This window comes from Pongo pygmaeus, chromosome 6 (genome assembly GCF_028885625.2).
Source record: "Pongo pygmaeus isolate AG05252 chromosome 6, NHGRI_mPonPyg2-v2.0_pri, whole genome shotgun sequence".
Classification (NCBI taxonomy): Eukaryota; Metazoa; Chordata; class Mammalia; order Primates; family Hominidae; genus Pongo; species Pongo pygmaeus.
Window position 1 is genome coordinate 158,235,988 of NC_072379.2, and position 15,022 is coordinate 158,251,009.

The following is a 15,022-nucleotide window of genomic DNA, read 5'->3' on the forward strand; positions in this document are numbered from 1 at the left end:
GAAAACATTGATAAAATGGATAACACTTTATTCAGTAAGACTCATCAAGATAAAAAGAAAGAAAACACAAATTGACAATACCAGGACTGAAGGAGCAGAGATCTGTATAGATCTTACATACATTAAAAACGTAACAGAACATTGAAAACATTGATGAAATGGACAGATTCCTTGAAAAGTACAACTTAGCAGAACTAACATACAAAGAAACAGAGTCTGAATAGTCCTGTATCTGGTTTAGAAATTTTGGACAGCCAAATAAAACCTGCTCACAAAAAAAAACTCTGCCCTGTTGGCTCTTCTGGTGACTTCTTCCAAACATTTAAAGAAGATATAACATCTTATCTAACCTAAACTACTCCAAAAAATAGAAAAGAGAAAACACTTTCCTCTTCACTTTATGGGCCAACACCGAACCTTACCAGATTGACTCATGGGAAAGGAAAACAATAGATCAATTTCATGAATGTAAATGCAAAAATCCCCAACAAAATATTATCAAGCTGAGCTCAGCTATATATTAAAAACATAATATATCAAAACCACATAGGGTTAATTTAGGAATGAGAGGTGGATTTAACATTAGAAAATCTATCCATGTAATATTTCAAATTAAATGAACAAATGATAAAAACCATATGTATGTACATAAAAATCATGATAAAATTCAAAAGCCATTCATGACTAAAAAGTCTCAGAAAACTGGGAATTGAGAGGAACTTAATTTGGTAAAAGGTATCTTCAAAATATCTACAGCAAACATCATGCTTATAGTGAAGTATGGAAAGCTTTCACTCTGAGTTCAGAAATAAGAAAATGTTGTTTGCTATCACCACTTCTATTCAACATTGTACTTCACAAACAGCATGAATTACACATAGAAAAACAAGTGAATTTATGGAATAAAGAATCCATAAATGAATTTAGTGAGGTTGCTGAAGCAAGAGGTTTTTTTTTTTTTTTTCCTTCTAAGACAGGGTCTCACTCTGTCGCCCAGGCTGGTCTCAAACTCCTGGGCTCAAGCAATCCTTCTGCCTTGACCGAAAGTGCTGGGATTACAGGCATGAACCACTGTACCTGGCCTTTGAAGCAAGATTAATATACTAAAATAAATTCTTTTTCAAGAAACAATTAGAAATGGAATTTAACAAAATATTTATAATAGCATAAACAAATATCTAGGGATGACTATTAAATTATGTATAAGACTTCCACTCAGAAAATCATAAAACACTGAGAGAAATTAAAGAAAACCAAAACAAATGGAAGGATCTACTATGATCACAGGCTGGATGATTCATAATTAGAACGATGTCCTGTCTATCCAAGCTGATCTATAGATACAATGCAATACCAAATGAAATTGCAATAGAATTTTTTTTTGTTTTTTTGAGAGAAATGGTCTTGCTCTGTTGCCCAGGCTGGAGTGCAGTGGTGTGATCACAGCTCACTGCAGCCTCGACCTGGGCTCAAGTGACCCTTCCACCCCAGCCCCTTAAGTAGCTGGGACTGCAGGCATGCGCAACCATGGCCAGGTAATTTTAAATTTTGTTGCAGAGACTGTAGAGATGGGATCTCCCTATGTTGCCCTGGCTTGTCTTGAACTCCTGAGCACAAGCAATCATTCTGTCTTAGCCTCCCAAAGTGCTGGGTTCACAGGCGTGAGCCGCTGCAACCAGCCTGATTTTTTAAAATGGCAATTGACATTAAAAGTTTATTTTTAAGAGTTGATTTTTAAAATTCACGTGTAAGTACAAATGGCCAAGCTCTTCCTAATTAAAAAATAAAAGAAGGTTGATGGACTTGGACTCCTAGGAATAAAGACTTATTAAAGGCAAGGTAATTATAATAAACAGAAACAGTGCGGTGGCAGAAGGCCAAAGGAGCAGAACCAGGACTCCAGGCCCCCACACATGACACCTCCTGCTCTGTGAAGAGAAGCATTGCAGGCCATAGAAGCTCCTTCCTGTACCCGCTCCCGGACAACGGGATACACATGCTGAAAGCTCTAAAGAAACTTTACCCTGCTTCACACCATAGCAGAAATAAATCACAGGTGGATTATGGACAGAAACATGAAAAGTTAAAATAATAACATCTCTAAGATGATAAAAAAAGAATATGGCAAAGATTTCTTAAGAGGACTCAAGAAACAATGTCATAAAGAAACAAATGGCAAATGAGCTTCATTAAAGTTAAGAGCTTCTGTTTATCCAAAGACCACAAAGAGAGCTTAAACCCAGTCACAAAGCTGGAGACAAAATCCATAATACTCGTATGTAATGAAAGGCTCTAAGACTCCTAAACATTGACTTAAATAGAGGGAGAGACCAAATAGAAAAATGAGCAAACTCATTTTGAAATGGCACTTGAAAAAAAGCAAGATTTTGAAATGTATGAACTCATTTTCCACCAGGGAAATCAGGGAAATGTAAATTAAAACACCATTCTATGTTATTACAGACACACAAGAATGGCTGAAGGCTTAAAAATGGACAATAGTGAATGGAGGCAAGGGTGTGGTGCAAATCGAAGCCTCCTGCACTGCTGGTGGGTATGTACACTGGTAACCACTTTGGAAATTGCTTGGCAGCATTCATTTCTTTTTTATAAATTTATTTATTTTTAATGGACACATGGTAACTATATATATTTATGGGGTATACTTTGATGCTTTGATACATACCTATGTGGTATGATGATCCCATCAGGGTACTAGCATATCTACTGGCAGTATTTAGGAAGACTAACTCTATGTATAGCCTATGACCAGTAAATATAAAATAAACACAAATGTAAATATAAATGTGTACGTATATACACATACCTAAAGTAACATGTGCATCTGCGCGTGAGATGATGACTAAGAATATAACAGCAACATTATTTATGCCTCAAACTGAGTAACCCATATGTCCATGAACGGTTGATTGGATAAATACGTTATATTATTTTTTTGAGTGGAATACTATACAGCAAGAAAACATGGTAACTACATGCAACAACATGGATGAACCTCCTTGCAAAATGCTGAGTGAAAGAACCCAGAGACCAGGAGTTCCTTTTGCATGATTCCGAGGTAACGTTTTCAAAAACAGAAGTTGTCTCTGGTGCCAGAACTCTGAATAACGACTGCTTTTCAGGAGAGAGGTGGGGTAGACACAGGGTGGCTGCAGGGTCCCTGGTGAGAGTTGTATCCCACATCTCGATCTGGTGCTGTGTTCGCTTGGTAAATATGCATTCTGAACATATACTGCATTAGCAAACGTTCATTTTAGCATATGTAACAACACTGCCACAGAGCCTTAGTAAGCGAAGAATTGTAAATATGCTCTGAATTTTCTTGGTGTCTTGGGAGCAATTCCAAAGCTGCATGGCCACTGCACCAGGCTCATGCACCAGTGCCGCTCCCTCTGGCTTCTCCTCAACACCCCTTCCTCAGAAGGCAAATGTCCCCCACCGGTGCCATTTTGCTTCCCACTGATTCTCTCCTTGGCTGCGTTCATCTCTCCAAATCACCTTTTTCCCTCTCTTATTTTTTCTCCTTCCCTCTCTCTTCCACCCCATGTGTTTCTGTGGAGTGGGGTTGGCACTCACAGCCATCGCTCAGAAATGAGCATGCTTTTGGTCCAGTTAGCAAGCCATCCAAATACATGTTTGCTGGGTTTCTCAGTGATATTCTTCATTACTCACTGCTTGTTTTAAATTTTCACTTCCATGTATGGATCTGCCAATGGGCAATGGAGGTAGTAGAAAGTGTGGCTTCCGGAAAGGGGGACCAGAGTCTGGTCATTAGCAATGGTGGGAAAGGATTTTGGAGGCCATGTCCATCTGACAGTGACAGAGGTGCAGGCTGCAGTGATGAGAGCCTGGGTTGAAATCAGGGCTCTGCATGCACCAGCTCAGCAACCCTGCAATGTCCAGCGACCTTCCTGGGGCTGCACTCTCCACCTGGAGAAACTGGGTCAGTGGCAGTACTTAACTGATGATGTTAACATCTGTAAAGTACTTGACACGGTGCATGTTAGCAGTTACAGCTGTCCCTCGGTATCCACAGGGGATTGGGTCCAATCCCCCTCCCCCAATATTGCCCCCCTTACCCCATGCCAAAATCCATGAATGTGCAAGTCCCACATTTGGCCCTTCAGGACCCACGGATATATGAAGCTGGTCCTCTGTATCTGCAGGCTTCTCATCCTAAGAATAGGCTGTATTTCTGATCTGTGGTATCCATCAATACGAGGGCTGACCGTATTGAAAAACATTCTCAGAGAAGTGGACCATGCAGTTCAAACCCTTGTTGTTTGAGGAGCAACTGTGCTGTGGACCCTGCTGGACTGGAGTCTTCTCTGTCAGTCCCTGGGTCATGGGGCAGCTGTCACCATAGGATGACCCCCACAAAGCTGGTCCTGTATTTGTCGTGAGCATCAACACTGCACTTTGGGACGTGTTCTAAGAAGTAGCTCCATTTCCCGCGTATAAAATAAGAACATGGCTACTGAAGGCTTTCTTGGCTTATGGGGCTATTTTGGAGAAGAAATGTTCAATGCCGGCAAAGCATTCTGCTTCTTGGGTATAATTGCTGAGACAATGGAGCATGTTATTTTTATAATTCGGACTTTAGAATTGACTCTCACAGCTCTCAGGAAGTGACACTGGACCCTGCTTCTGACAGAAGGACGTGGGATGAGCCCCAAGCCTACAGCTGCACACCAGCTCTGGACACTATGTGGTCACGAGCAGAATGACATCCAATGCAGACATGTACTTTTTTCAGCTCAGAAGTGCCACAGGCAAGTGACGAACGATGCCCACAAATGGAGGAGTGTGTTCTGTGCCCTAAAGGATCAGTGTTCATAGGTGGGATAATTCCTGATGCTCTTGGGTTGCCTAATTAAATATGTCATGCTGTACATACATGAAGGAAATGGATGTGTATAAAAAATAGGGATTGTTCAATATAGGAAAATAAGATAAAATTTTCAGATTCAATTACCCTGGGTCAGCTTACCTCCTTAAAGTTTTCCTCTTTCTCTTCAGCAACTTAAAAATTTAAACATATATAGTAAAATAGTAAACATATATAGTAGAATATTATACTCTATAAAATATAGAGTATAATAAATATTAATATTGTACCAGCTTTTAAAAATAACTATAATATGATAGGCCTTCCTCACACTTTTCAAAGTGCAGCCCTGTATTAAAGGTAGACTTATTCTTTCTGAGAGTTACCAACCATAGTTGAGATGCCTGAACAATGAAAAGCATAGCTCAATTACATTTGCTGGGTTTCTTAGCTGGATTCTCAACCACTCCTAACTTGTTTATTTTACACTTCCAAGTATGGATCTCCTAATGGACTGTTGTTAGTGTCTAGAAATATTCCATTTGTTTTATCATTGATTTTTATCTGACATACTGGCAAACATTTTGATTACATTTTAGCAAAGAGAAATAAAATATGTAGTGATTGATACATAGAATAAGCTGAATAGCCTCCATTTTATTTAGTGCTAATGATATGTAAGACAGATTTAATCCTAATTCACCAATGAGCTCTTCCTATAGAGAAATTGCTGTTCTGGGACCAAAATCTCTACCCCCAACCCAAATCAAACAATGATTTGATTGGTCAAATCATCTGTACTATGTCATCATTAGTTACCAAGAGACCCACTAAAGATGCAGGTGTGCAGGGGCCATCTCACCCCACTGCCAGGGAAGAGTGGGCAGCATTTAATAAGCCCTTATCACAACCTCACGTGCCATGCTAATAAGCCCTTCACATCTACCGACACATCAAGTTCTCACAACAGCCCTCTGAAGGGGGCTTCTTAGTTTCCACATTACAGAAGCACAGACAACTTAAGTACTTTGTCCAAGGTCACACAGCTGCTAAGAGACTGACCCAGGATTTGAACTCAGACAGCCCGACTCCACCTTTATGCTCTTAAACACGTTGTAGCATCTCTCTAATAGAGCACCTACAGCCAAAACACAGGAGCTTCTGGATGGCAAGGGTGAGATCATATTTTTTCTGTGTTTTCCATGCATTTGCATAATGGCTAAGTATTTAATAAATGATAGCTCAGCTGAGTTCCTATCCAAGGTCAGCATTATCTCTTTACATAATAAATGCAGAGTATTTACATAAAAATGTAAATGTTAACATCATATTTCACGGCAGCATTCTCCATGGGAGTCTTATTGGCTTAGCACACAGAGGGCTCCAGGCTGGGTGGCGCCTAGAAGGCCTAAATGGAAACTTTGCTTGTCTTGTATTCTTTGCAGAATTACTAATTTCTGCTCCTTACCTGAAGAGGCACAGAATTATGCTTCCTGTTGCAAGAGACATCAGAGAGACACTGTAGCCCAGGGTATAAATGGCCTTCACCAGAATATAAAACGTGATCTACAAAGAAAGAAAATGGATCTGTAAGCTGAGAGTGACCAGCTGCACCAGATAACAGGAATGGTTCTAGGATCCAACCCTGTGCTCTGGCCATGAAGGACTCTTGCCTGCCTGGAAGGCATGAGACGGTCTTGCTTTATAATTCCACCTCCATTTTGAGCCAAAAAATGACACCCACCACTCGGAACCTCCACTTTTTTCTTATAATTCATCATGAATGACTTTGGATGGTTCCTGTAAAGCACCTCTGTCTGGAGGGAACACGACCCGCCACCATCAGGGAAAGCAAAGGAAGGAAGTGCTGAGCTAAGTTCAGAAAGAGAGCTCAGTCTGTCTCCGAGGCAGCACATCCAGCTTTCTGACACTCCTGGATGAGCGCAGGTGGACACACAGGTCTGAGTATGTTAAACACTATGATCTACAGGCACAGGGTAAGGTGTTCCAGACAGAGGTACTTGCCTAAGCCAGAGCCAGCTGCTGAGCTGCAGTTATCTTGGGAATTTTATTTCCTTAACATTTCTTGGTTTAGCAAAGTTCATGGCTTGATACTTTTAATCTCCACAAAATCATCAGGTACAGGAGGGATTCATGATCATCATGGTGGCAGAATCACTGGGAGTTCTATGACAACAGGGAATCCCACACAAAAAGAACTGGGTCCTCTAGAAGGAAAACCAGTGCCTGTCGTGATAAAACCAGCAACACCTGCAGGGCATCATCATCGCTCACCACTCCCAAAGGCGGCTTCCTGGTCTGCATTTTCTTGATAAAGCTAATTCCTATAAAATAAAGAGGGAAACAATCCACGTGTGCTTACATGACGAATTTTATTTTTGCCAAGAGGTCCTGAGTCTGTATAAGTACAACCAAACCTCACTGTTATTTTACAATACAAAATTTAAGGCAAAACTCAGAAAGTTATGCTCTTGTTTATTAGTTTGGCTCTTAATTATAACTTTACTGTTTAATCATTTAGAACGTATTAACCCATTTGCTTTGCATTGCAGGAATCTCTTCTTGGGAACCTCGGCTCTGCTTACTTAGGACAGCTCAGAAAAGAGCACAGAGTAGTCCTGGCCAGATCCCTCCTCCTTGCTATTCCTCATCCTTCCCGACTCCACTCATGAGAAGCTGTCATTAACCACCACCCTCACCTCACCTAACCACCACTCTCAACTTACCTAACCCATACTCACTTCACCTAACTACCACCCTCACCTCACCTAACCATCACATCACTTCACCCAACCACCACCCTCACCTCACCTCACCACAAGTCTCATCTAACCCATACTCCACCTAACCATGACCCTCACCTCATCTAACCACCATTCTCAACTCATCTAACCATCTCCTTCACCTAACCACCATCTCACTTCACCTAACAGTCACTTTCACTTCACCTAACCACTCTCCTCACCTTATATAACCACCACTCTCAACTCATCCAACCCATCCTCACTTCACTTACCCACCACCCTCACCTCACGGAACCCATCTTCACCTCATCTAACCACTAACCTCACCTCACCTAATCACCACCCCTCACCTCACCTAACCACCACTCTCAACTTACCTAACCTATACTCACTTCACCTAACCACCCCCCTTCACCTCACCTAACCATCACATCACTTCACCCAACCACCACCCTCACCTCACCACAAGCCTCATCTAACCCATACTAAACCATGACCCTCACCCTCATCCAACCACCATTCTCAACTCATCTAACCATCTCACTTCACCTATCAACTTCACTTCACCTAACCACTCTTCTCACCTCACCTAACCACCACTCTCAACTCATCTAACCCATACTCACTTCACGTACCCACCATATTCACCTCATTTATCCATAACTCTTACCTCACCTAACTGCCACCCTCACATCACCTAACAACCACCTTCATCTCCACCTAACCACTTTCCTCACTTTATCTAGCCACCACTCTCAACTCATCCAACCCATACTCACTTCACTTACCCACCACCCTCACCTCATGGAACCCATCTTCACCTCACCTAACCACTAACCTCACCTCACCTAACCACTAACCTCACCTCACCTCACCACTAACCTCACCTCACCTCACCACTAACCTCACCTCACCTCACCACTAACCTCACTTCACCTAACCACTAACCTCACCTCACCTAACCACTAACCTCACTTCACCTAACCACCACTCTGAACTCATCTAACCCATATTCACTCCAGCTAACCACAGCCTGCAATTACTTAACCCACACTCACCTCACCTAACAGCCACCCTCGCATCACATAACCACCACCTTCACTTTGTGGTAGAAAGCAGTTTGCTGATTTCTCAAAGAACTTAGAACTACCATTCAACCTGGCAATACCATTACTGGGTATAAACCCAAAGGAACAGAAATCATTCTACTAAAAAGACATGCCCATCACAGCCCTATTCACAAAGCAAAGACATGGAATCAATACGTCTCCATCAAAGGTGGACTGGATAAAGAACACGTGCTACATGTAGAGCATGGAATATTAGGCAGCCACAAAGACTGAAATCACATCCTTTGAAGCACTATGGAGGCAGCTGGAGGCCATCATCCTAAGCCAATTAGCACAGAAACAGAAAACCAAATACCACATGTTCTCATAAGTGGGAGCAAAACACTGGGTACTCAGGGAGGAGAAACGGAGGGAGAAACGGAGGGGCAAGGGTTGAAAAACTAACTGTTGGGTACTATGCTCTGTACCTGGGTGGCAGGATCAGTCAGACCCCAAACCTTACCATCATGAAATATATCCAGGTAACAAAAGCCTGCACATGTGCCCCCTGAATCTAAAATAAAAGGTTAAAAAAAAAAAAAAGCCAGGCTTGGTGGCTCACACCTGCAAAATCCCAGCACTTTGGGAAGCTGAGGTGGGAGGATTGCTTGCTCCCAGGAATTTGTGACCAGCCTGGGAACAGAGACCGACCCCCGTCTCCATAAAAAAAAATAGAAAAATAATTAGCTGGGTGTGGTTGTGCATGCCTGTGGTCCTCAGCTACTGGGGAGACTGAGGTAGGAGGATTGCCTGAGCCAGGAAGGTGGAGGCTGCCTAAGCTGTGATCGCACCACTGCCCTCCAGCCTCGGTGACAGAGCAAGGCCCTGTCGCAAAAAAAAGTAAAAAAAAAAAAGAAAAAATAATCCATACTGCCACTCTTTCTCTAATTCAACAAGTATTTACTGGGCGCCCACCAGGGTTGAGAACGTGGGAGAGGCCGACACACAGGAACGGCGGCCTTCGGGGTCTCACACTTAGCGGGAGGGCGAGCCGCAGCGGAGTACCGGGTCAAGCGCGGTACGCGGCTGTGAGGAAGCCAGGCCGGGTCGGACGCACTGCTCGGGGGAAGGGCCTGCCGCTCTGGGGCCCCGGTGGGAGGAGAGCAGCGGCCGCGTCTAGAGCCGATGGTGGGAGGGCAGAAAGCCTGCAGCCTCTAGAGGAGCCCGGTCCTGAGAAACCTCGTCTTGGGGAGCCCCATCCTGAGGGCCCTGCAGGGGGCGAGGTGTGGGGTCTTCAGGCGGCGGTGTGGCCATGGGGCGCCGGAGGGTGTGAAGCAGGCAATAACTGGTTGGATCCCCACAGTGACTCAACGGGGGGCCAGCGGGCCTTCCCGACAGAGATGAAAGGAAATCAGGGCAAGGACACCCCGAAGACTTCAGCCTGAGCCCCAGCAAGTCACAGCCACAGCGACCCAGAGGTGGGAGAGCAGCGCCAGCTTCGGGTCCGGGGGTCCTGGTGGGATCTGGGGTCCCGGCCGGGTGTCCGCAATTGGGGGGCTTTTGGTCTCACTGACTTGAATTCAAGAATGAAGCCACGGACCCTCACGGTGAGTGTTACAGTTCTTAAAAGTGATGTGTCCCCAGTTCGTTCCTTCTGATATTCGGACATGTTCAGAGTTTCTTCCTTCTGGTGGGTTCGTGGTCTCGCTGGATTCAAGAGTGAAGCTACAGACCTTCACGGTGAGTGTTACAGCTCTTAAAAACAGCGCTCTCTTGAGTTGTTCGTTCCTCCCGCCCAGAGTTGTTTATTCCTCCCGGTGGGTACCTGGTCTCGCTGGTCTCAGGAGTGAAGCCGCAGACCTTCGCGATGAGTGCTACAGCACTCATAAAAGCAGTGCGGACCCAAAAAAACGAGCAGCAACAAGATTTACTACAGTAAGAGTTATTACAAAAAGCAAAAGAACAGCATCACCACCGCCTAAAACAAAACCCCAGCGGGTTGCAACTGCGGGCTCGGGCTGCCTGCTTTTATTCCCTTATCTGGCCCCACCCACATCCTGCTGATTGGTCCATTTTACAAAGAGCTGATTGGTCTGTTTTATAGAGCGCTGATTGGTCCGTTTTGACAGGGTGCTGATTGGTGTTTACAATCCCTGAGCTAGTCACAAAAGTTGCTCCAAGTCCCCACCAGATTAGCTAGACACAGAGCACTGATTGGTGCATTTACAAACCTTGAGCTAGACACAGGGTGCTGATTGGTGTATTTACAATCCCTTAGCTAGACATAAAGGTTCTCCTCCTCCTCACTAGACTCAGGAGCTCAGCTGGCTTCACCTAGTGGATCCCGCACGGCGCTGCAGGCGGAGCAGCCCCCAGTCTCACGCCGTGTACCCGCAGCCCTTCGGAGGTGGATGGGACCGGGCACCGCGCAGCGGTGGCGGGGCTAGGCGGTGCAGGAGTCCATGGTGGGGGATAGGCTCAGGCATGGTGGGTTGCAGGTCCAGAGCCCTGCCCTACGGGAAGGCAGCTGAGGCCCAGCGAGAATTCGAGCACAGTGCCGGCGGGACCCGGTGCACTCTCCGCAGCTGCTGGCCCGGGTGCTAAACCCCTCACCGCCCGGGGCCCGCGGCGCCGGCCGGCGCTCCCAGTGCGGGGCCTGCCGAGCCCACACCCACCCGGAACTTGCGCTGGCCCGCAAGCGCCCTGCGCGCAACCCCAGTTCCTGCCCGCGCCTCTCCTTCCACACCTCCCTGCAAGCTGAGGGAGCCGGCTCTGGCCTCGGCCATCCCAGAAACGGGCTCCCACAGTGCAGCGGCGCGCTGAAGGGCTCCTCAAGCGCGGCCAGGATGGGCGCCTAGGCAGAGGAGGCACCTAGAGTGAGCGAGGGCTGCCAGCATGCTGTCACCTCTCAGTGGGGTCTGGGGGTCCTGGGGGGATCTGGGGTTCCTGGCAGGTCCGAGGGCCTGGCGGGATCTGGGGGGCCTGGCAGGGTCTGGGAGTCCAGGTGGGTCTGGGGGGCCTGGTGGGGTCTGGGGGGCCTGGCGGGGTCCGGGGGTCCTGGGGGGATCTGGGGTTCCTGGCGGGATGTGTGGTCCTGATTGGATCTGGGGGGCCTGGCGGGGTCCGGGTGTCGTGGAGCACCAGGTGCTCACACCGGGCTGGGATTCAAGAGGAAGGTCTAGGCCAGAGGCGTCCCCTGAGACTTCCTCAGGCAGCACTGAGGCCCGCGGCGTTCACCAAGAAATTCAATGACAAAAACGCCTCTCATGCGATTCTGGATGGGGAAGCCGCGCTCCGCTTGGGTGGGCGCGGAGGGAGCAGAAAGGAGGCGATGCGGCTGCTGGGGTGGGAGAGGGGCGGCCCCACGCGCCGGGCCAGGAGGGCTCCTTCTTCCCGCATTTCACAGGAGCCCGGGTCACCTGCCCGAGGCGACCCTGCACCTGGGCCCCGTGGGCTCGAGCGGGTCCACGGAGGACCCCCGGCTGCCCCTCTGTGCAGAGCCCTCCGGGACGGGACCGTGGCGGGGAGGGATGCAGGAAGGGATGGAGACGGGGTGGAATCAGCGGCTCCCGAGTCAGCAGCGTCAGGGTTCGTTGTGAGTGAGGATTCTGGCGGGGTGAAAATGGGCGAGACCAGAACTGTGGTCTCAAGTTGGGGCGGCGAGCTGGGTGCTGGGCTGAAGGTGGCAGCAGCCACCCGCTGTCGGGCGGGGCTTCGAGGTCGGCAGCAGCAGGAGCGCAGAGGCCTCGATTTGGGTCCTGGGTGCAGTGGCACAGAGGCCGGCCAGGCTGCTCTCTCGCGGCCGAGCAGTTGGTGCTGACTGAGTCCTGCCAGGTCAGCGTCCAGTCCTGAGGCATATCCAGGGCCCTTTGCTGGCCCGGCCTTCATCCCAGTTCTGGCACCACATGGCCGCAGGGCTGCCTGTGCACAGCTGTGTGCTGGGGCACCGACCCTCCCTCCTTCAGTCCCTGCAGAGGCCTCGCCTGAAGGCCCGGGGTTCCATGCCTGGCAAGACAGGCTTTGATGAGGTGTGGAGGAAGCTCCTGTCCCAGCTTTGCAGGGGCCTGATGTTCCCCGCGTAGACTCTGCATTGCCACCTCTACTGAGAACCTGCCCACCTTCCAGAAGCAGGCGGTGGGAACTCCGTGGGCCTTGGAGCCATGGCGGGCCCACTGCACCGCGCTCTGAAAGCTGGGAGGGTGGAAATCACAACACGGTGTTGGAACCCCACATGATTCCTCCTGAACTAAGGCTTTCTTGGCTCTCCTAAAGGCTTGATCCCTAGGGAGTGGAAGATCTGAGAGCTGAGAGAGAAGTGTCTGGATGTGTCTGTGTTTCTGAGTTGTTCTAGAACCTCATGCATGCTGGGTTCTGGGCCATTGGTGGAAACGTTAGTGCTGTTCAAACAGATCATGACACCTGGAAGCCACACTCATCCCATGAGCTCAATGCTTTCAAATTTCCTCGCAACAAGAAAATGCTCCGCTCAATGTGGGTATTTTAAATCTCAAGAATGTACAATAGCTCTGATCATTACAGGATTCTAAAAACACCATGATTTCCTACTAGAAAGAAAGAATAATCCAGCAGGAAGTGTTCATGATCAGAAAAGGCCTAAACTAACAGCTGCAATTCCAGGGAGTGGCTCGGTCACAGCAGAAGTTAATTCCAGCACTGATGTTGGAAAGAAGGATTTGCAAGACCTTCAAGTTCTTTCCCTGGACCCAAGATCCTGTCAAGGCCAAGGAGAAGGTCGAAAGATAATCTCATAAGTTCAAGGCTATCACTTGGGCTTGCCAAAAGGAAGCAGGTACTTTGCTGCTGCCACTTGCAATGGTTTGTGGCTGGGCAGAGCCACCGCAGGGCAGGAAGGGCAGGTGCTGCGGGGGCCGCCAGCCCCTCTCTGCAGAGGTCCTTCTTGAGCAATCCAGGCTGCGGCTCCCGCATGCTAACCGCAGGGGAGCTGCTCATACCCAACTCCAGAAGTGAACAGCAACTAGCTCAGAAATTTAAAAACACTGAGGCCAATGGTGTGTTTACTGAAAATACCAAGCACGTCCTAGAACCTGGCCTTAGATACGAGTATTACTAACCCTGCTCCCACAGTGTGTAGACAGTGTGCTAAGACCTGAAGCAGCAGGTCCTCACTTCTGAGAGGGGAGAGTCAGCCCAGCCCCAGGGTTCTTGCCCCTGGAACTCAAGGTCCTTTAAAAAAACAGCCCCTCTCTTTTCACATGTTTTTCCTGTAAGGGGAATAGAACGAATTAAAATCTGTCAGAGAAATCATGCATGCTCAGCATTAATGGCAAAGCCATCTGACCTCAAACTCAGCGTTCTTTCCCCTAGAACACTGTCAGCAGCCGTGACCCATTTCTAATTAGCCACTAGCAAGGGCTCAATGCAGGAAGAGGGTTCCCACACGGCCAGCATGTGTTCTGTGTTCCACAGCATGTGTGTTTAGAAGTGAGTTCTCTGTTCTCTTGTTCAATTCTGGTCAGCGCAGACAGCCCTGGCACCCACTACAAAGCCTGCTGGGGCTAGGGCAGGCCTGAGTGTGAGGGAGAAAGCAGATCCTGCTGTTGGCTGCTGTGACGTTCTTTGCAGGAGTGGTGCTTCTGGATGGCGGGTGCAACAGCACGGCCTCAGAAAGAAGGAAGGGTCTGAGGAGGGTTCTGAAGGCGTCTCCACAGCTGTGATTGAGGCCACTGTCCCCTTTCCAATTTCCCGAGACATTCCCATGGGGACCAGAGTGGAATGGCCGCTCCTCACCAATTATCTTTTGATCAGAGTTCAGACTAAACAGTCAGAAAATGGTGTTTCAAACCTACCAAAAGCATAGAAAACAATATAAGGAAGACACGCAGCTACTAACAAACAGCAGAAAGAGAACTGCAAGGGAATAAAATCTCAGTGGGTGCTGGCAGGCCCGTCTCTGGGCTGTGCAGCAGCACCATGGCCTTAGGCTTCACTGAGCCGTGTGAACCGTTCTGGTTCCTGTCCCTCACTGGGCAGCCTTAATCTGCAGGTACTCCTCACAGGGTTTCCATCTCCCCGCAGGCTCCTGGTTGTGCGGTGTCCGCTCCACCTGTCTCCAGTTTCACTACTGCCTCAGCGACTGTGCTCAGGGCTCATGGGGGCCTTTCTCCCTGCTCACTTTTTCTTCCTGAGTCTCAGTTCTTTCTCCTGTGTCCAGTTTCCCCTGAACTACCTTCTCCAGGAGCTCCGAGTGAGGGTTGCTGGCTGGGGACCCTGCCAGTCCCTGCTTTCTGGAACCTGCGTGCAGTCTGGCTGGGTATGCACTCCTGGGAACGAACGGCTGTAGGCCCCAGACAACAATGCACTTGCAGCACTTCTTCTCA

At 48.0% G+C, this 15,022-nt stretch overlaps 1 protein-coding gene across 3 annotated transcripts in view; it reads right to left on the reverse strand.

Moving 5' to 3' along the window:
- Window positions 1-15,022, reverse strand: part of VIPR2 (vasoactive intestinal peptide receptor 2) — a 113,786-nt gene that overhangs the window by 23,958 nt on the left and 74,806 nt on the right. For all 3 annotated transcript variants that reach the window (XM_054495225.2, XM_054495226.1, XM_054495224.2), the window contains one exon: window positions 6,318-6,415. In XM_054495225.2, coding sequence (XP_054351200.1) covers window positions 6,318-6,415 — 98 coding nt within the window. The remainder of the gene's footprint in view (window positions 1-6,317; window positions 6,416-15,022) is intronic.